General features: G+C 42.0%; 1 protein-coding gene across 1 annotated transcript in view; it reads right to left on the bottom strand.

Annotated features, from left to right (window-relative positions):
* Positions 1–21659, bottom strand: part of CPNE4 (copine 4) — a 494912-nt gene that overhangs the window by 8314 nt on the left and 464939 nt on the right. Inside the window, exons 10-13 of the mRNA XM_068965804.1 lie at positions 16310–16443; positions 9074–9128; positions 6039–6090; positions 3988–4121 (exon numbers count right to left, since the gene is read on the bottom strand). Of these exons, the coding sequence (XP_068821905.1) occupies positions 3988–4121; positions 6039–6090; positions 9074–9128; positions 16310–16443 (375 nt within the window). The remainder of the gene's footprint in view (positions 1–3987; positions 4122–6038; positions 6091–9073; positions 9129–16309; positions 16444–21659) is intronic.

Here is a 21659-nt window from a genome sequence, read left to right as displayed (position 1 = left end):
AGACTGTGGAAACTGGAGCCTATTCATTCTTTCTACTTCTCTCTCATTTGCCTTGATTTCGTTTTTTTTAATTTATTTTTTTAATTGAAGGATAATTGCTTTACAGATTTTTTTGTTTGTTTGTTTCTGCCAAACATCAGGACGAAGCAGCCATAGGTATACATATGTAACAACCTAGAGAGGTGGGATGGTGAGGGAGATGGGAGGGAGGTTCAAGAGGTAGAGCAGGGATTCTTAGCCTGGGCTTGCAGACTGTTGAACTGAAATGATTTCAGGCCATCTGCACAGTTGGGGTAAATTAAAGTTGTGTTTTCACTTACCTTTAACTAAAAATGTATCATTTTTCAATTCTGAGTATAATCAACAAATAAAATTGGCTTTAACTGTACTTGTACTGAGTCACCAATAGAAATCACATAATATGTTCCTGTCGTAAAACAGTGTATCATTTACATTCAACATTACTTAGAAATAACAGAATTATTAGGCCAGGCACTAATTCTCACAATTTAAATTTATTGCTATATTTATGATGCTTCTATGTCACATTTAAAAATATTTAGCTAACTGCTTTTCAACATAATTGGTTTACTTTATAACATTTGTTTTATTCTGTGCATTTAAAGGCCATTCTGAGGAGGGGGTCCATGGGCTTTACCAGCTGCTAATGGTGTCCATGGATCAAAAAGGGTTAAGAAGTTCTGGTCTGAAGAGACTGTCAAGATTCTAGACCTGATCCTTCCAGGTTTAATCTAGCTAAAGGTAATAGGCTGCAGACTGCTGGATCGAAACCCTGATGGAAATTTCCGATAAAGCTTGCAGTAACACTTGCTTCCAAAGTCAGGCTAGGAAAATGCTCATGGGTGAAACATTATAGTCTGAATGTACTTGAGGTCCTGTTTAAATAATGAGGGAATTTTTTCTTTCTAGAAGAGTTTCATAAAACTGGGGAAAAAATCCTATAGCCACAGACTTCCTGACACCACTTGCCTACAGGGTTCAAGGTTAGGACACTTAGCAATCAGTGATAACAAGGGGGCCCTGGACCACACTCTGTTAATAAGATAACAGAAACTCTGGGGGAAAGCATCAGTGTTCCTGGCATATAAGAATGAGATATGGATTAGATCCTTTCAGTGCTGTTTTCTGATCTGTCCTTTCAGAGCATACCCACCTGACCCTGGAGGAGTAAGTGATGCCCAAAACCTCATTCTGGTTTCTGTTAATCCAGAATGCACACCTATGTCAGATACCCTTTACTCCTGTGAGTGTTGGTACCCTAGAGAGGCTGAGATAACTCAGTTCTCAAACTGGGCTCCATGGAGCCCTAGGGATGCCTTGGATCCTCTTAAGGATAAAGCCCCTTAAGTGTGGGCCCCACCCCTTAGCCCAGATTCAGTCAGAACAGTCTGTTTTCTTAAAATCTATATGTTTGGTTTCTAAGCAAGATATTATTTGAAGAATTTGAGGTTCTGGTAATTTAAAAGGGGTTAAAATAAATGAAATACTGATCTTGTCCAACCCTATCCCTAAACCTTGCATCTGTGAGGATTCAGAATTTCTCCAAGGCCTCTTGAGTTTGGTAAGATGGAGCTGCTATTGACTTTGACAAGTGTGGTCTTCAGAGTGGTGTCAGGAGCAAAGTTTGGATGATATGGGTAGAGGCACCAGTGGAAAGAGAGATAGAGATGGTGAGTATGGGCAGTTCTTTCAGTGAATTTTGCTCAAAAAGAGTAAAATAAGGGACAGTAGTTAAAGGGTAGAGTGGTGTCAAGGGAGAGCTTTGAACTTAAGCAAGAGAAATTACAACATGTTTTATTTGCTAATAGGAATGAGTCTTCAGTAGAAAGAGAAGTAGATGATAAGGAAAGAAAGGGAATGCAAGTATGAGGTCACTGTTCCTGGATAGTTGGGAGGTGTGTGCTGCAGTGCACAGAGCAGACACCACTGTGAGATGGGAATATGTCCAGCCCATCATAACATGAGGGATGCTGAGAACACAGGCAGAGAGCAGGGGGAAAGATGGGCTCACATAAGAAGGTGAGACAGCAGTATATCATGTTCTTTATGCAAATCTAGTGTTGTGGAATCCAGGATAAAATCATAAAGAAAATTTCAGACATCATTAATATTCTGCTAAATCTGAAAAACATTTCAGTTCAGTTCAGTTCAGTTGCTCAGTCGTGTCCGACTCTTTGTGACCTCATGAACCACAGCACGCCAGGCCTCCCTGTCCATCACCAAATCCCGGGGCCCACCCAAACCCATGTCCATCGAGTCGGTGATGTTATCCCCTTCTCCTCCTGTCCTCAATCTTTCCCAGCATCAGGGTCTTTTCAAATGAGTCAGCTCTTCATATCAGGTGGCCAAAGTATTGGAGTTTCTGCTTCAACATCAGTCCCACCAATGAACACCCAGGACTGATCTCCTTTAGGATGGACTGGTTGGATCTCCTTGCAGTGCAAGGGACTCTCAAGAGTCTTCTCCAACACCACAGTTCAAAAGCATCAATTCTTCAGTGCTCAGCTTTCTTTCTAGTCCAACTCTCACATCCATACATGACCACTGGAAAAACCATAGCCTTGACTAGACAGACCTTTGTTGGCAAAGTAATGTCTCTGCTTTTTAATATGCTGTCTAGGTTGGTCATAACTTTCCTTCCAATGAGTAAGCGTCTTTTAATTTCATGGCTTCAGTCACCATCTGCAGTGATTTTGGAGCTCAGAAAAATAAAGTCTGACACTCTTTCCATTGTTTCCCCATCTATTTGCCATGAAGTGATGGGACCGGATGCCATGATCTTAGTTCTCTGAATGTTGAGCTTTAAGCCAACTTTTTTACTCTCCTCTTTGACTTTCATCAAGAAGCTCTTTAGTTCCTCTTTACTTTCTGCCATAAGGGTGGTGTCATCTGCATATTTGAGGTTATTGATATTTCTCCCGGCAATCTTGATTCCAGCTTGTGCTTCTTTCAGCCCAGCGTTTCTCATGATATACTCTGCATATAAGTTAAATAAGCAGGGTGACAATATACAGCCTTAACGTACTCCTTTCCCTATTTGGAACCAGTCTGTTGTTCCATGTCCAGTTCTAACTGTTGCTTCCTGACCTGCATACAGGTTTCTCAAGAGGCACATAATGATGGTATTGAAAAAAGATACATAGAAAAATTATTATATTATGGTAATATATGTAACTCTAATGTAATTGGGTGGCGCTTCCCAGGTAGTGCTAGTGTTAAAGAACCCGCCTGCTTGTGCAGGAGATGTAAGAGACACAAATTTGATCCCTGGGTCGGGAAGATCCCTTGGAGAAGGGCATGGCAACCCATTCCAATATTCTTGCCTGGAGAATTCCATGGACACACAGAGTCTGGCGGGGTACAGTTCATGAGGTCACAAAGAGTCAGACACAACTGAAGTGACTTAGCATGCACACCACATATTAGGAAAAAAACCAAACTCTGGCCTTTCAGCTTTGGTTTGCATTTTTCTTAAGAAAACCACCAACAGGACCTCAAACAAATCTTCCCCATGATGTGTGTTACTTCACTTGATTACTAGGTAGAAGAATAACCCATCATTTTATTTCACTTCCATCTGTAGTCTGGATACCCTGGAAGTTAAGCTTAGTTTTTTCTTTTTTTTCCTTCCCAGGAACTGAAGGTAAGTTGAGCATTGTGACATGGACTTACACTCCAGAGAGTATAGAGTCTTTCCTTGTTCAGTGCCTGCTGTGTTCAGGTAATGTTGAAGACATTTGAGTTGTGTCATCCCTAAACCTCATGTTAATTCAGCAGAGACGGGCATGATTATCCCCATTTTTCAGATGAGGAGACTGAGGACTGGGGAGGGAAGGTTAAATCATTTATTCAAACTTATGCAGGTAAAAATGCAGATTCTTTGTCAGAGTGGGGCGGGTGCTATGGCCAGTATCCAGGGGAGGAAGGGTAGGTACGCACTAGTAGGCAGACCACCCCTCTCCTTACCGACGCCTCCTTGGTGTTGGTCTCCTCTGATGCTGACTTGGCCACCTTCTGGATGATGGGAGCGATGTTGGTGGGGCCATAGAGCTGGAGTTTGGGAAGGCAGCTCTGATAGGCTTCCACAACTCCTTGAATCCCTGAGGTAAAATTGGCAAAGATCAATAGCTAAATAGTCTTCTAAATATATTTAAGAATACACACATATACACACGAAGCATTAACTTCCCTTAAAGAGTCCTTATCAACAGCACATTTATGTTCTTAAGATAAAAAAGAAAACATCACATCTGGGCTGGTGTTTCTGCCTCCATTCCACTAAAATCATTCTCTTTATGCATTTTAGTTATTTTTTGAAATTGGCTTGGAAAGAATTTATTAATGAATGATTGTGTTTCCTACAGAATACAAACAAGCCTTTTTATGGCAAAGAGAATACTCTAGACCCAGTTAAAAAAAATGGCAGTTACAAACCTATGTATTCCCAAAACTTTTGTATACTTTCAAATATAAGGGATTCATGCTGGGGATATTTTGCAACCCTACAGCTTAAAACTCAGAGAGAAATCTTTTAGTCAGAACTCATCCTCTTACAAGGTTCACGTTAAAAGCGATCATTTTTACAGGTGAAGAAACTGAGGCTCAGAGGTTTTTTGCAGACTCAGGATTCACACAGGTGTGTCTTGCTCTAAGGGCCATGCTCAAGGCTTTAATGTTTCTATAGTTTTCGCACCACCCTATTGATCCTAGTACACCCGTCCCAGGCCACCTATGTGAATAATGTGTACATACGGCCATCTCTCCAAAGGCTGAAGTCTTTGTGGGCAGGAATTGTACCTTCCTCTCTCATAAGCTCAAGGCATGTCAGGCACATAGTAGCTGCTCCCCAAATGTGTGATGGATGAGGAAAATGACTGTTACTGTTATTTGTTGGGAACTATAATACAGACAAATGATGCTCATCACCATGGGCACCTCTCATTTAAGGGGGCTTCCATCCAAACATCGTGACAGGTGGGCTTTGCTTGCAGAGCTTCTCCCAGCCTGAGTCTCAACTGCACACTGAATGTTCTAATCATGATCCCACAGTGACACAGTCCCATTACCAGTGATTTTTGTTCAAAGGGTCCTCTCCATGCCTGTGCTTGTGTTCCCGCTCTCGTTCCTGTTTCATCTCATCCTCCTAAAGCCTAAATTGTAGTAAACTTGGCATGAAGGATGGTGAAAGGGAATAAGAGCTGAGTGGAGATCTGGTCTTAGAGGTTGTTCTGTGCAGACCTTGGGGATACTGATGTCATGTTCTTGGACAGTTAGTGCCAGATTTGTGAAAGAAACTGCAGAAAGCTCAACATCCCCCACAGGATCTGAATTAACTCTGTTCTGGGTTCCTCCTTGACAGGAAGGAGGAGAGACACGAACATTTCCACCAGCCCACTGTAAAAATGTCTTACCATTTTCATAGCAACAGATGTGCTTGGCTCTATTTATCATTTAGAAACTCGGAAAAATGATTCTAGGATACAAGTTATCATCATAGTCATCATCATTATTTTGTGGAATGTGTTGGAGAATCTCCAGTTGGAAATAACAGAATAGGGATCAAAGTCTTTGAGGAGCTCTTTCTGGCACAAAACCATGGAAACGACTCCATTACCAATATGGTAAGATTGTCATATGACGTCCACACTTCCCCCCTCTTCTTATTGCTCCACAGGAAGTTGTGAAAAATAAATACTTGATGACAACTTGGAAAGCAGAAAGGGGGTTACCTCATCACTGCCCATCAGGTGACCCTTCCCTCAAGTTTTTTTTTTTTTTTTTTTCGGCCAGAGGAATCCAGAATTGGGATTGATATTCTTGCTCTAAGCTCAAGACCTCTTCTGCATTCTGTCTTTTCCAGCTCTTATGCCTCTGCTCTCTTGTTATTTGGGTCCAGGGAGCCTAATTCTCTGCTGTGGACAATCACTGGCACACTGCATCAGGAGAGAGACACTAAGATGGGAAAAGGGGAAGGGAAGGGCTGTGGGACCCTGGGTCCCTTTCACATCGTGATTTACCTGCACATTCCGGGTTGTCCTCATTAAAGTTGATGGCGAAGTCATGAGAGACCTGGACACCAATTAAAATTTACAAAAGGAAGACAGGAGAATGACAACATTAATCCAGTTGGGGGCACTGGGGTTAGAGTCTGCAAACAGAAGCTCATTACATTCATTTTGTGTCAAGCAGCAGGAACCATTTTCAGCCTTTACAGAATCTCTCTGAGATGGAGGGTGGATTCTAAGCTCCCTGTGGAGTTGAGGTGACAGGGAGATTTTCTAGAATCAGATAAATGCTGCAGGGGAGGGAGAATAAGGTATATGAAAAAAAATGGAAGGAAAGATTTCAGAAAAATGTTAACTCCAAATAGCTTCAAGAGAGAAGTGGCCTCAGAACAGAGGCTAGATTTGGCTGAGTTCTATTTGGACCAAGTGATTAAAAAATGATAACTCAATAACCCCAAGCTGTCTGCTCGAGATGGCTGTGCTTACAAAGGCTCCAGCTAAGCTGTTGACATTTACGACTCATTCTAACATAATATATAGAACTGCTGGGCAGGAGGATTTTCACATACATACAGGTAAAAATAGACTCTAGCTTTTGGAAAAGTAATAAAGTAACATAATTTGGAAACTTCCAATACAGATTCCTCTACCTGGTGGGACCTATGTACAATACAAGGTTAAATAATAGGTGGCTTATTTTTTTGTTTCTAAAACTTGATAAAATAAGAAGTGTGTCCTGGCATCTAGATATTTTTATTAGGTCACATGGAATTTTACTGAGGTTTCCATTTCAAAGGCTAGTTTCCCAAAGCACTGACTCTCTGGGGCCTAGAAAATAAGTCATTGTGGTAAAAAATCCCTTTTTTCCCAGTGGGGGTCAGAGCTGATGCTGTTGGTGCCTTACTCACATTTCCTTGCCCTTGGCTCTTCCAGGCAACTCAATCAACTGTCAGTTATCTTACCTGGTTTATTTACCTTAAATTTTCCTTGGGCTTCCAGAGCTGGTGTGGCTTACCCAAGTGACAGGCAAAAAGTGTTGGGGAATGAATGTCCCCTGAGAGTAATGTCCCTGGAGAATAGCTCTTCATCATGGGCTAACAGGAGGCTGTGAATCAGTATCCCAGCCCTCTAATCCCTTGGGGTCTGTGTGTACTCTGCACTGTCTTCCAGGATCTGGCTTTGGCTGTCCCTGCTGGTAATGACTTGTTAGAAAACCCCATGTTGACTTCTTCCCATTTCCCCTCTCTCTACCGAGGCTTTCTCTACTTCTCAAATAAACTGCTTGGTTCCTAATCCTTGCTGCAAGGTCCCTGGAGAGTGCAAACTAAGACAGAGGTGATTGTGACTCAGTTTCAATGCAAACTGAGATTTTATCCCGAAGAAATAAGTCATGCTAACCTTATAAATTCTCTGGGGGCACCTGAGTTGCTGAGACCATCAGGGCCTGTCTGGAGCAGAGGGGAGATGAGGCATGGAGATGAGGCATGGAAAAGGGGTATCTGAATGGCTTTGGGGGAATAGAGTGAGGATGCATAAGGGATGCCTGGTAGGGTAGCAGGAAGAAGTTAGCTGTCAGGCAGAATGGATCAGGAGGGGGATAAGAACTTTAGCTAACAGCTAGAAGAAGTTGCTTTAGGAGGGGGACCAGGCACATGCCAGGGATGAGGACAGGAAGGCCTGGAGCCAGGTAAGCTGCACACCTCTATCCTCAGCCCCACTGGGCCAAGGCTACCTAGGGGGATTGGGGAGTATGCTTATACATCTCAGGGCAGCTGGACTGGTGGTTGTCCAGGTTCAATTCCAGGCTAGAGGCTTAGCAGTTCTGTGAGGAAGGTGGGCACCCACCTGCCCACATCCTGGAACTGATACCCCATCTGAAGGGGACTGCATCTCCTGAGCTCTGGTTAATTCTTTTATGTATGATCTTTTAATTTTAGTATTGCCAGGTCTTTCAGTTTTTCCAGAGAAGCCAGAAATCTGACATTTTCACAAAATTGTCTAATTCTTAAAAAAAAAAAGTCTCAGAATATATTTGTGGACTGATTAACACCTATAAGCCAACAGTTGACAACACTTGGTCTATATTCTTCCCCCACCACGTGCTCCGTTTCCAACAAACGCTCCCAGAATTCTATAGCATGGCCAGCAGGGAGAACAGTGTGGGGCATAGGCAAACAAGAAGGAGGACAGGTCATGGAGACAGGCTACTCCATCACTGCTCACTCCAGCAGGAAAAAGAAGGTGGACTCCTTTTTTCATGAAAGGCCTTCAGTCTGACTGCTGTGGGGTGGGAGCAAAAGTTGGCATCTGCTTCCTGATGTGCAGCTCAGATTAGGTCAGTAAAAGAGAAATTGATGACTGGGCAGTATTGCTTGCATTTATTTGGGACTGCAGAGGCCTCCTGAGGGACAGGGGTCCCTGCTCCTCCCCAAGATTCTCCCACCCAGACCATCTGGTATACCATGGGAGAGTGCCTCAGCCCCACTGCAGCACAAATCTCTCCATATACAGTCTTGGCCTTCTTTGTGTCATGAGAAATCGGCATCAAGGTCAAATAGGATTCCAGTGTTTTTACAGTAGCCTTTCAGCTCCAAATTCTCTGAACCCAAGTAGCTCTTTCCTCAGGATTTCTCTGTATCTCCCACACAAGACTGGCACTTAGGAACTTGGGATGAGGGAGTCTGTAGACTTCACTGTCATGGATTTTCACTGTCAGAATGGTCAATAGGGTTTTTCTCCAGGAGAGATCTGAATAGATGGGCTCTGAGCCATTGAAGATCAATTTCCAAGTGTTTCCACAGTCTCTGACTTGTCTATATGAAGCTAAACAATGGAAGTTTTCATTTGGAATTAACTCTGAGACAGCCCATCAAGAATCCCAGGAGAATGGGTGACATCTATACACCAGCTGGAGGAGCTAACCTCACTGCTTGTGAAGATCACTTCTGACTATGGGCCTTTACATGATTATATTAAAGGTTGAAAGTGTGGGACTTCTGTGAGGGAAACCCACGCCATCGTTTGTTTATATTAAAACACCCACTCACCGTGTACTCTGGGGGTATCCTGGCACCGAACCCAAAGGCTGGGAACATTTTGTCACTGAAATTAAAAAAGAAGTTGCTGTATTTTTTCATCTAATGAGAAAGAAAAACATAAACCTGCATTGCCTCCCTAGAACAGGTCATTATGCCAAATGCTAACTCATGCTTTTTGATTACTTGTGGTAACAGGGGACAGCAATAGAGTGGAAAACTGAAATAAAGAAATAATCCCCAAAGCTCATCACTTTACTGCTTTCCTATACTATAGGTGAGAAGTGAGTAGGAGAAGAATGAACATTGATTGGCACAACACCAGATATGATGCTAGGCCTTGTCTATACTTAGTTAATTTTCATACAACATTTGAAGGTCCACCTACTTTTTATTCCTGTTTTACTGATGAATAAACTGAGCCTCAAAAAGTCTAAGAAAGTGAACTAAGGTGTTTACCAGCAAGCACTGTTTAATTCCAAAGCCTATGAATTTTCTATTATACCATCAAAACTTAATGATTACATACAGTATTAAATGTGGTTTCCTCTTGTGCTTTCTGTAACTGGGCCCCTGATCAGACCACAAATAAGACACTTCTCAAGTGAATTTTGTGCTGTCAGGGGATTGTTACAGTGGAGCTCAGGAATATTGCTCTTTGAAGAGGGCACGTCCTTCTCAGGACACCTACTTTTTATTTGCTCTCCCATTAAAGACTCAATTGAGATTTGTTCTTGGAACAATTCCTCCATTTCTCAATTCTTACAGAGTCAGTCAAGGAGAAGAGGAAACTCAGATAAGGGCTCACTGTCCCTGGAATGTCTCTGGAAGCGAAAGGGGAGCCCCAGGCTGAGAAGTCAAAGGATCAAAGCCAGACTGTCACCCATCACCATCTACTGATTTAGATAGAGGTCACTGGTAGCCAAAGACGGCTTTGATAGACCCTCACCAAAATACATCCAATTTGACCAAATTTGGGGCAGGGGTTGGGAGATTCAAGGAAATCAGGATTCTTTGAAATCAGAGGCTACATTTGTCAGAAAAATGACTTGTTCCCCCTTTCCCTCTCTGTTATGTAGGTATGGACTTTGCATATATCTAGCATGTATTAGGGTATTCATGATGATAAACAGAAAATCATAAAAGCTTATAAAAGATTAGACACAGGTCTGAAATACTTCTGGGCCTTGGAAATATTGAAATGCTTTGTCTCAGAGATTCCTTCTTAGCTAGGATAAGGGTGAGGAATGTGAGAGAGTTTTTAGAGGTGCTTTCTAGTTAAATCTGGAAGAAAGCTGTTCTGGGTGGAGGATGGGTCCAGCTTCTTCCAACTCAGATGGCTCAGAAGTCAAAGCAGAGAAAATTAGGAAGCTCCACACCTTTTATTTTCTTTGATGAGTTTAAGAGAGGTGAGATCTAGTATTCTGTTTCTAATCAGCAAACCAGTGTTTCAGATTTTATACCTTCAAGCCACCCTTGGGGATTTGAAGTTTACTGACCATGAGGCACTGTTACACAATTGAGTTTCAACAGCAGGAAGGTAGGGAAAATGTCTCACCTACAGGGGGAATAATTAATGAGTCATGAGGGTGTCAGTTCTCTGAAGTTAACCACCACACAGTCTCTAATAAGCATACTAAAGAAAAAAAAAATCAAGCCTAAGAACAATAGATTTAAGTATTCACTTTCCTTGATTAAAAATAAAACTGACATTAGCACTTTCAACAGTTCTTTTAAGCAAGAGAAAGGGAAGGCAAGTTGAGCACACAAGCAAGTGAAGGCTTGCCAACACATCAGAGAACTTAAAATGAGACCTACCAGCACTTATAAAGGGGCCTCTGGAAACTACTGAGATGAGTGATGGAACCTCCCAACCTGGAGAATTCAAGGCAGATTGAATTTCCTGAAGGCAGTATTTCCTACTATTGGAATAAAATAGGATAAAATATGATCAAAGAGCCCAGGGTTTTCAGTGGCAATGAGCTTGCTGCCTTGAACTTAGGGAAAGACCTTGGTCAGATGATCTTCCAATGGGAGATGCATTTTTGTCTTCCCCGGTAAGGAAGAAGGGGCTACAGCAAGAGAACAATTAAAGGAAAGACTGTGTCCATAAGGAAATGGAGATGAACTCAGTAAAATCACATTTTAGAACAGCTACACATTAAATAAGGGCTGTTCTCTAAAGCAGTGGTCTTAAAGTTGGGGTATGTGGAGGTACAAAGCCCTTCTATAGATATAAGAGCATGGCTTCTTTGCTTTTAAAGGAAATCAGTATTCAGCTCCTTTACCTCCCCATGTATTCTTTGCTGAAACTGATTTGGGAACGTCTGTGATTGAAGTACCTGCTTCTCATTCACACCTCCCGTCTCCCAGTTACCCTCTGCTCACCCAGGCAGAATCTCAGCCACCGTGTGCACTGCTCCCCTTTGTAGAAGCTCCAAGCAGAATACAAAGGGACATTTCCTGATGAGAATGACTGCTAGCAAACAAATCCTTTCATGAGTCAGGTAGTTGCCAGTTTTTGCTTAAAAGAACTGTTGAAAGTGCTAATGTCAGATGGTAGACCATTAAAAATATATTTTGATGATAGATATGTAATTTTTTATATAAAACTTTGAATTGAAAAAACTACATAACACTGTTAAGCAAACTCTTTCCATTACCATGGACTTATAAAAACAAGCTTTCTTAGTATTTACATTGATAAAACAAAAAATTAAATTAGAACTGATGCTGGACTTTTCCATTCTGGTCAGAGGGGGCAGTTACCCACAGATATGTAAACTAACTGGGGAATATCTGTTTCATTAAGACTAAAAAAAATTTTATAGGCAATAATCAGTTATCAAAATTTCCCAAATATTTATGATCAATTAGGCAACAATAATGATTATAATAAAAACTAAACCAGAAGATATTTTAAATGCTTCAAATCTTTTCATTATAGTAAATTTTAGAAATTGGAAATTTTAAAATTTATATTCATATTTTAATTAAAGATATAATATAGTGATCAATTAAGGAATTTCAAAGCAAATTTTAAAGATACATTGGGATGGAATTCTATGGGAGAAGGGAATGAAAATATGACTTCATGAAAAACAAGAAACAGAATTCTCAGCTCAAACTGATTAACTTGTTCACGCAGTTTTTAAATGGATGATGGTGGGTATCAAGTGGCGTTTAGTTCTGCTGGATGCATTCAGTAGAGTTATGTAAGAGTTTTATTTTTAAATGTCCATATTTACATGACATTAGAATTATCATTCTTTGTCACTATTTAAACTTATGATGGAAAATGTTAGATTTCAATATAATAGGGTGTGAAGGTTATATGTTTAAACATTCTTTTTAGGAATATGTGAGCCAAAAACTTTACAGGTCATTGGTCCAAAATGACTTTTAGGTCTGACACTATAGTTCTTTTCCCTTTTGTGTCAGTTGATGTTTTAAATATAAGTAAAGAGTATAAGCCTCTATCACTTCAGTTCAGTTCAGTCACTCAGTCGTGTCCAACTCTTTGCGACCCCATGAATCGCAGTATGCCAGGCCTCCCTGTCCATCACCATCTCCCAGAGTTCACTCAGACTCACGTCCATCGAGTCAGTGATGCCATCCAGCCATCTCATCCTCTGTGGTCTCCTTCTCCTCCTGCCCCTAATCCCTCCCAGCATCAGGGTCTTTTCCAATGAGTCAACTCTTCCCATGAGGTGGCCAAAGTACTGGAGTTTCAGCTTTAGCATCATTCCCTCCGAAGAAATCCCAGGGCTGATCTCCTTCAGAAAGCCTCTATTATTTATTAAGAATGTACAAAAGGCAGAACTTCTATATCTAATTCTTACAACTACTCTGCAGGGGAAGTTAGCTGAATCTTTCATTTGCTGTCAAGGAAACAAGGCCCAAGGAGTTTAACCTCAGGATGTGCACCAGACTAATTAAATCTGGGGATCGGGCCCAGGCACCAGCCTGTTTTTAAGGCTTCCCTAGTGGTTCCAAAGTGGAGCCAAGAGAACAATGGATTGGTGTCTGCAGAGTGAAAAAGACAGCACTCTAATGTGACTCCTGACTGCTAACCCAATCCTCTGCATTCCAGCCTGTTTCAGTTCTAACTGTACCTCCTCGCAGCACCCTACCCAGCACTCTTTGAAAGAGACGCTTGTCAGAGACTCACATCTCTGCCGAGCCCTAGGAATGGATGCCACCCTGGCCTTGAGCAGCCTAAAGAGACCACGTTGTTTGTAGGAGCTGGGGGAGGGCTACAACCGACTGGGAACAGATAAGCTCGTTTGGGAGGCACACACTTGGGGAGCTGGAGGAGACAGAAGGCAGGGGTCTCTCTCTCAGAAACACAGAGAAAACGGGCTAGCAGAGCTGCCTGCCAGGCTTAGGACCTGAGCCTCCCCTCAAGGCCGCCCTGAGAACTCTGAGCTTCACGCGTCTCTCAAGCTGTTCAGCTTCATGGATCAGCTCATCATGATCCACGAGCAGTGAATGTACAAGGCAGGAAGAAAACTCTTGGCCGTCAGAAGCTGAGAGGAATTTCAAGGTTCCTGGGGATTAAATGCCTCTGTGTCACTGCAGGTGGGCAAACGGAGCCCTCTGTCAGTTTTTACTCAACTGTTTCTTTTTGAGCAGCAACTTCACTGACTTTGATGCAGAATAAATTAGTTCCAAAGCCCCTACTTGCAATGTCCTGACTGTCTGTCTATTGTCTTTCCACCCACACAGAGAAGTGAGGGAAACTTGTCAGTTTTCATGAAGTGATTAGTGTGCCGATTTCAATGCTGAGGTGCTTTCTTCACATGAAAAATAAAAATGCTCCACTGAGTTGAAGAAATCTGATTTGCTTGGCCAGTTGGGACCAACAACTTTGGTATTTTCCTTTAAAAATTAAACAAAATAATTTATTTGAATTGGAGGATAATTACAATATTTTGATGGTTTTTGCCACATATAACATTAATCCGTTTTTTAAAAGAATCATCTGAGATGATATTTTATGTAAGCTGAAGGTGATCCTCTTACTTTTATCTGTACTTTTGAGGAAATATAAAAATCCTCCCTAGGCTTTGTCTGGTTCATATTATAAAGGGATAATAGCTCCAAAAGATGTGTGGGTCCCTCTGACTGTCTTATCTGCATTTTGAGTTTGAGGTAATCAGGAAACAGAAGTTCTGTAGCCTGTCCAATAAATCTGCTGCAGAAACACAGCAAGGGCTCTGAGTGTTGGCATCTTAATTTCTGGCCATGCCATCAATTTGCTCTTTGGAATTCATTACTAGGCTGCCTTGTGCCTGCAGAGTCAGTCAAGGCCAACTTTACTGACTCAACTATGTGTCTATTGTGTTGTATTAAGTGCTTTTACCTACTTTATTTTATGAGCATTTCAATATTTAAAAGTTGTTAAGAATCCTGAAGAAGTTCTCACTGTTCTTCTCTTAAATGGACACATTTAAGGTAACACTGTGTGTGTGTTGGTGGGGAGCAGAGAGAGAGAAAGAAAGGAGGGAATTACTGTGGTGGTATCTTGGGGGATATTTGGAGGAGTTTCTAACAGTGGGAACTGCAATCTGTCTGTTTTTTTCCTCTTGGTAGAAATCTCCATTATGACTTGAGCTTCTCTAAGAATCCTTCCTGAATTGGGGCCTGAAGAAATCAAGAGCTGAGATTAAAGTTGCCTTCACAGACAATATTTCAAGGGTAGGTACAAGTATCAGTTCAATAAGGTAATTTAAAATGCTATTACTGCTCTCTGTTCCAAACATGGAGGGGAAGTGTTGGCAAGGGCAAGGGGAAGTGTTTAGCACTATCTGATTTGACTGCATCCGTTCGTTCATCCCCAGCTAGCATCACACACATCTGAGTTATTGGTGATGACCATCCGAATCCAGGGACTCGCCAGTGGGAAGGACACTCATGCACCTTCTGGTCACTAGGTTGTGTTACTCCCTAAGTGCCTGGGTATCAGGTTTTTAATATGGTTATCACCAATTATGAGACTAGAAAGAACAGAAATCAGGCTATTTCATGAAATCTCTCTGAAATTGGAGGACAGTCACTTTATTTTCCTGGACAATTAGTTACTGCTTGGGCTTCCCTGGTGGCTCAGCTGGTAAAGAAACTGCCTGCAATGTGGGAGACCTGGGTTCAATTCCTGTGTTGGGAAGATCCCCTGGAAAAGAGAAAGGCTACCCACTCCAGTATTCTGGCCTGGAGAATTCCATGGACTGTATAGTCCATAGGGTCGCAAAGAGTCAGACATGACTGAGCAACTTTCACGTCACTTAGTTACTGCTTATTACTAACTAGTCCTGTTTTACAATCACATCAGGCTGTCAACTGAGATTTACCCACAATATATTTACACTGGTCCTATTTCAAAGAACCTTCTTAATCAAACATGTGAACAACTTCACCTCAATCTAGAAATACTGGAAAGGCAAAATAAATTCAGTTCAATGTAGTTTATGTAAATCACTTCTTACAAGGAATTCTCTTGGTGGGCAAGGTCAATGTTTGCCGAGAAGTAAAAATAAATATAATACTGATCTGATCTCAAAATTGTGTTTTCTATACAGACTTACAAACACATGTAAACACTGTCGGGGGCACGCACACACCCTCTGCTGAAGTTACCAATAGCTCTTGAGATCAGTGAAATCCCATGATTACGAGCTTATGCTGTGGAAGGAGCTGGCTCTGGGTTTAAATCCTGCCCTTGTCTGTAGGTCAGGGCACACACCACTTCACCTCCCTGCACAGTTTTCCCCTTCTGTTAAACAACACCCATGACAGAAGGGTTAGTATAAGGATCAGAAAGAATAGCGCCCAATAAACCGGTGCTTCTCAAAGCTCAACTTGCATACAAATCATCTGGGAATCATGTTACGGTGCAGATGCTGATTTAGATGCTCAAGTGGAGCTTGATGTTCTGCGACATTATGCTGCTAGTCAATGCACCCAACTTTGCAACTTTCTGTACGTAGTAAGGCACATAATGAAGTTTCACAAAAGAGAACCAAAATCTCTATCCAGTGGTCCTGCCAGCCAAGTAAGAGAAGAAAGGATTTTTTGGTGGCCAATGTGAGCTTGGCGTGAATTCAGTTCCTCTTGAGGTGAAGAGGATAACACATTTAGAGCTGGGCTTTATTTTGTCCCTTCATGAGCCTCAGCATAACTTCATTTCCATTATTCTGCCCAGGATCAGCTAGGGGCCACAAGAACCCCCATAGATGGGAAGTCTCATACCTGTCATAGTCTTGGCAAATCTCTCCCACTGCCACCAAGGCCTTCAGGTACTCATTGGGCTGGTAGGGGTGGATGTAGTGCAGGGAACAGCTGTTCCTGGGGTCCCCGTTTGAGGCCGTAAAATCTATAGCTACCTGGAAGAGAAGATAGGAGAGTGGGTGGATTTAAAGTGAACATATTTCATTTAAGCTTGACAGTGATGCAGCCCGAGGGAGGGGGAAAGTGGTGTGTTACACATCCTGCCGACAAGCAGAGTTAGAGAAGAACTTCATTAGCTTTAAGAACTAGTTGTTCAACTGTTGGAGACAAAGTGGCGAGAAGGGCACCCTCCTATACTCTGGTGGGAATGTAAACTGGTGCAGCCACTGTGGAAAACAGCATGGAGGTTCTTATGGAGGGTCCTCAGAACACTAAAAGTAGAGTTACCATACGATCTAGCAATCCGACTCCTGAGCATATATCCAGACAAAACTATTTCAAAAAAATACATGCACCCTCTGTGTGCATAACAGTGGCATTCACTATAGCCAGGACAGGGAAACAACCTAACTGTCCATCCACAGATAAAAGGATAAAGAAGATGTGGTGCACATATACAGTGGAATACTAAGGGCCATGAAAAGAATGAAGTAATGCATTTGCAGCAACATGGATGCAACTAGAGATCATCATACTAAGCAAAAAGGAAGACAGAAGGAGAAAGGCAAATATGCTATCACTTATAGGTGGAATCTAAAATATGACACAGATGAGCTTATGTACAAGCAGAAACAGAGACACGGAGAAGAGACTTGTGGTTACCAAGGAGGAGAGGGTGTGGGGGAAGGATGGAGTGGGAGTTTGGGGTGAGCAGCTGTAAGCTAAAGGAAGTCAACCGTGAATGTTCACTGGAAGGACTGATGCTGAAGCTCCAATACTGATGTGAAGAGCCGACTCATTGGAAAAAACACTGATGATGGGAAAGATTGAGGGTAGGGGAAGGGGGCTACAGAGAATGAGACGGTTGGATGGCATCACTGACTCAATGGACATGAGTTTGAGTAACCTCCGGGAGATAGTGAAAGACAGGGAAGTTTGGTGGGCTAGAGTCCGTGGGGTCGTAAAGAGTCAGACGCAACTTGATGACTCAATAACAACAAGCTGTAAGCTATTATATATAGACCGGATAAGCAGCAAGGTCCTACTGTATATTGCAGATGATTGTATTCAGTATCCTGTGATAAACTGTAATGGAAAATAATATTTTAAAAAGAATGTATATATATGTATAACTGAATTACTTTACTATAGAGCAGAAATTAAAACAACATTGTAAATCAAATATACTTCAATAAAAACATTAAAATAAAAAATTTTTAAAAAGAAAAAAAATAGTGGGATAATGGGTGACTGAGGATGATTGGGGGTGACCTAAAAGGACCAGTGAAATCCAATATCTTCTGAGATAGATTTCATCCTGAAGGTGAAAGCCAAGCCAGTGAAAAAAAGAGAGGAAGATAACATGAACTGTGGTGCAAAGTTAGTTGAGCGTGGCGAGTCTACATGCATTTTGCAATCAAAAAGCATTCTAGTTCACACATATGGGGCACCAACCAGACAAAGGTCCAGATACATTCAGACAATCCCTGGAAAACTTCTCCAAGGAATATACTCGAAAGGTACCCAAGAGACAGGGTTTGGAGAAATCAAGCATCTCAGGCCTCCTGGATTTGCTAAGCTTCAACACACACCCACCACTCTTGACTTCTGTCCTGACAAGACACACTTAAGAGATCATGGCACCTCACAGGTGTACATAGTGTTTAAAAAGTAAACATAGTGCTGGGAAGGCTAGAAGAAAAGCATCTTTTTCTCTCCTTCTGTGGAAAGCACTTTAGAACTATAGAAAATTCTAGAGACTGCAAGGATGTTGCAGAGATAAACTTGATTCTCAGGTAGCACTAGTGGTAAAGAACCCGCCTGCCAATGCAGGAGACATAAGAGATGTGGGTTTGATACCTGGGTCAGGAAGATCACCTGGAGAAGGAAATGGCAACTCACTCCAGTATTCTTGCCTGGAATATCCCAAGGACAGAGGAACCTGGTGGGCTATAGTCCATAGGATCACAGAGCCAGACATGACTGAAGCGACTTAACACACACACACAAACTTGATTCTGCTCTGATTTATCAGTGACATTGCAAATATTGCAAATCACTGACATTCCAATCTATCTGTGTTTTTTAATACTGCCGTTGTCCCGTGTGTGTTGATTACCTGATTGTCAAGGGTATCTTGTGATGACAAAAACATGCTGGTATCTTGATGTAAAACCAAAGAATGAAATCAGATAAATCAGATAATATAAAGAATAGAGGGGAAAGCCTCTATAAAGAAAAATGGCAACTCAAGAAACATAACTGAACATCTCTTAAGCATAGGTGAGATCCTCCAAGCATGTAGGCACCAAAAGGCAGCATCTGAGCCTAGATGTATCACCTGGATGAGTCCCTGTGGTGTGGGAAGAAGTGCATGTAACATCTGGATGAGCATTAAAAATTTTGGCAACAACTATATTAAATTTTGAAAAAAATAATAGGGCTGGAATTAGGGTAAGATAAGAGATTTGACTAGGCATAAACTCAGGAAGGCACTCATCTGAGCTGATCCTACACTTGCCCAGTCCGAGTGCTGTATCCTTAAATTTTGCACCCTAGGTGCCTTCCTCTCTTTCTTCACTTTGGTCCCAGTGCTCTACATCTTTTCATTTCTATCAACTCTTCATCCTTAGGCTTGGAATAATTCCCTCATGCTTAACTAACTAGGGAGAGGCAGAGATGGTGGTGAGAAGAGGATTGTGATGGAATATATTAAGCATGGAATAGAAATAGGATATTCGTTGACTGTGAAGTTGGATGCCAGCTAGGGAAGGGAGTGGCCAGATCTCCTTGGGGATTGAGGAGATTATGAAGTGGGGTAACCTGAAGTTCAAGGTTAGTAGGCAGTATTGAGTTGTGTGTTCCTGGTGGTGCTGTAGAGAAAAACATGCCCAATGGAAATTGCTTTTTATTTTTCTGCAGGCCTCTGGGGTTTGCACTCTTTTGTGGGGATGGCCCCCTTATTTATGACAACCACAGAGGCTATTCAAGCTCAGGAGATGCTGATGAAACTTTAGGGAAGGGTATTAAATTTAAAATTATGTGATGAGAAAAGGAAGTAAAATAATGATCCCTATCACGTGCTGCTTTCTATAGTTCCCTCTGCTCATAAAAATATTTTATCATTTGTTGTTGTAGTTGTTCAGTCACTCAGTTGTGTCCAATTCATGGACTCCAGTATGGCAGGCTTCCCTGTCCTTTACCAACTCCTGGAGCTTGCTCAGACTCATGTCCCTTGAGTCAGTGATGCCATCCAATCATCTTATCCTCTGTCATCCCCTTCTCTTCCTGCCTTCAATCTTTCCCAGCGTCAGGGTCTTTTCTAATGAGTCAGCTCTTCACATCAGGTGGCCAAAATATTGGAGTTTCAGCTTCAGCATCAGTCCTTCCAATGAATATTTAGGGTTGATTTCCTTTAGAATTGACTGGTTTGATCTCCTTGCAGTCCAAGGGACTCTCTAGAGTTTTCTCCAGCATCACAGTCCAAAGGCATCAATCCTTCGGCACTCAGCTTTCTTTATAGTCCAACTCTCACATCCATACATGACCACAGGAAAAACCACAGGTTTGACTAGACAGACCTTTGTCGGCACAGTAATGTCTCTGCTTTTTAACATGCTGTCTAGGTTGATCATAGCTTTTCTTCCAAGGGGCAAGCATCTTTTAATTTCATGGCTATAGTCAACACCTGTAGTGATTTTGAAGTCCAAGAAAATAAAGTCTGTCACTGTTTCCATTTTTTCCCCCGCCTATTTCCCATGAAGTGATGGGACCGGATGCCATGATCTTAGTTTTTTGAATGCTGAATTTTAAGCCAGTTTTTTCACTCTCCTCTTTCACTTTCATCAAGATGCTCTTTAGTTCCTCTTCGCTTTCTGCCATAATGGTGGTGTCATCTGCATATCTGAGGTTATTCATATTTCCCCCAGCAATCTTGATTCCAGCTTGTGCTTCATCCAGCCCAGCATTTTGCATGATGTACTTTGCATATCAGTTAAATAAGCAGGGTGACAATATACAGCCCTGATGTACTCCTTTCCCAATTTGGAACCAGTCTGTTGTTTCATATCTGGTCCTAACCGTTGCTTCTTGACCTGCATACAGGTTTCTCAGGAGGCAGGTAAGGCGGCTTGGTATTCCTGTCTCCCAAAGAATTTTCTACAGTTTGTTGTGATCCACACAATCAGAGGTTTTAGTGTAGTCAATGAAGTGGAAGTAGATATTTTTCTGGAATTCTCTTGATTTTTCAATGATCCAGTGGATGTTGGCAATTTGATCTCTGGTTCCTCTGCCTTTTCTAAACCCAGCTTGAACATCTGGAAGTTCTTGGTTCACATACGCTTGAAGCCTAGCTTGGAGAATTTTGAGCATTACTTTACTAGTGTGTGGGATGAGTACAATTGTGCAGTAGTTTGAGGATTCTTTGGCATTGCCTTTCTTTGGGATTGGAATGAAAACTGACCTTTTCCAGTCCTGTGGCCACTGCTGAGTTTTCCAAATTTGCTGGCATAATGAGTGCAGCACTTTCACAGCATGATCTTTTAGGGTTTGAAATAGCTCAACTGGAATTCCATCACCTCCACTAGCTTTGTTTGTAGTGATGCTTCCTAAGGCCCACTTGACTTCACACTTCCTCCAAGATGTCTAGCTCTAGATGAGTGATCACACCATCATGGTTATCTGGGTCATTAAGATCTTTTTGTACAGTTCTCAGCTACCTCGTCTCACTTTATCATTTGACTTGACAGTAAACAGACAGTCTCAGGTACAAGGCAGCTCAAAGATTCCCCCCACCACTCCCCCCTCCTCCCCCCTAGCAAGTGATGGTTCCTAAAGTCTCCCTGATGAGGCTGGAGATAAGAATTTTGTCTTCAGGAGGTGGTCTTCTACCATGAATTATCTGTGCTCTTTAAGTTAGCATGAGTGCAAGAGAACAGAGAGAAAGGTTGGGTTTATTTTAAAAAGCAACAGGGAGGCTGTGAAAGATGGGACTAAGTTGAGAAATAAAAGCATGAAAATGACTGAAAAATGCCCGTTTGTGGAGGAGGCTCTTGATTCCTGGCTTCCTGAATGTGGCAGGCTTGCAGAGCTATTGTTTTCCTCTTCTGCTATGAAGCATTTAGGAAAGCCTGCAGTTCTGGTGTGCACTCCGTCTTCCCAGTGGGCAGCCCCAGAGCAGGCCTCCTTTGTTTCCCCTTCTGCCCAGGAGGCC

The sequence above is a fragment of the Capricornis sumatraensis genome, chromosome 1 (genome assembly GCF_032405125.1).
Source record: "Capricornis sumatraensis isolate serow.1 chromosome 1, serow.2, whole genome shotgun sequence".
NCBI lineage: Eukaryota > Metazoa > Chordata > Mammalia > Artiodactyla > Bovidae > Capricornis > Capricornis sumatraensis.
Note: the sequence above shows the minus strand (reverse complement) of the source record. Positions and strands in the feature narration are given on the sequence as shown.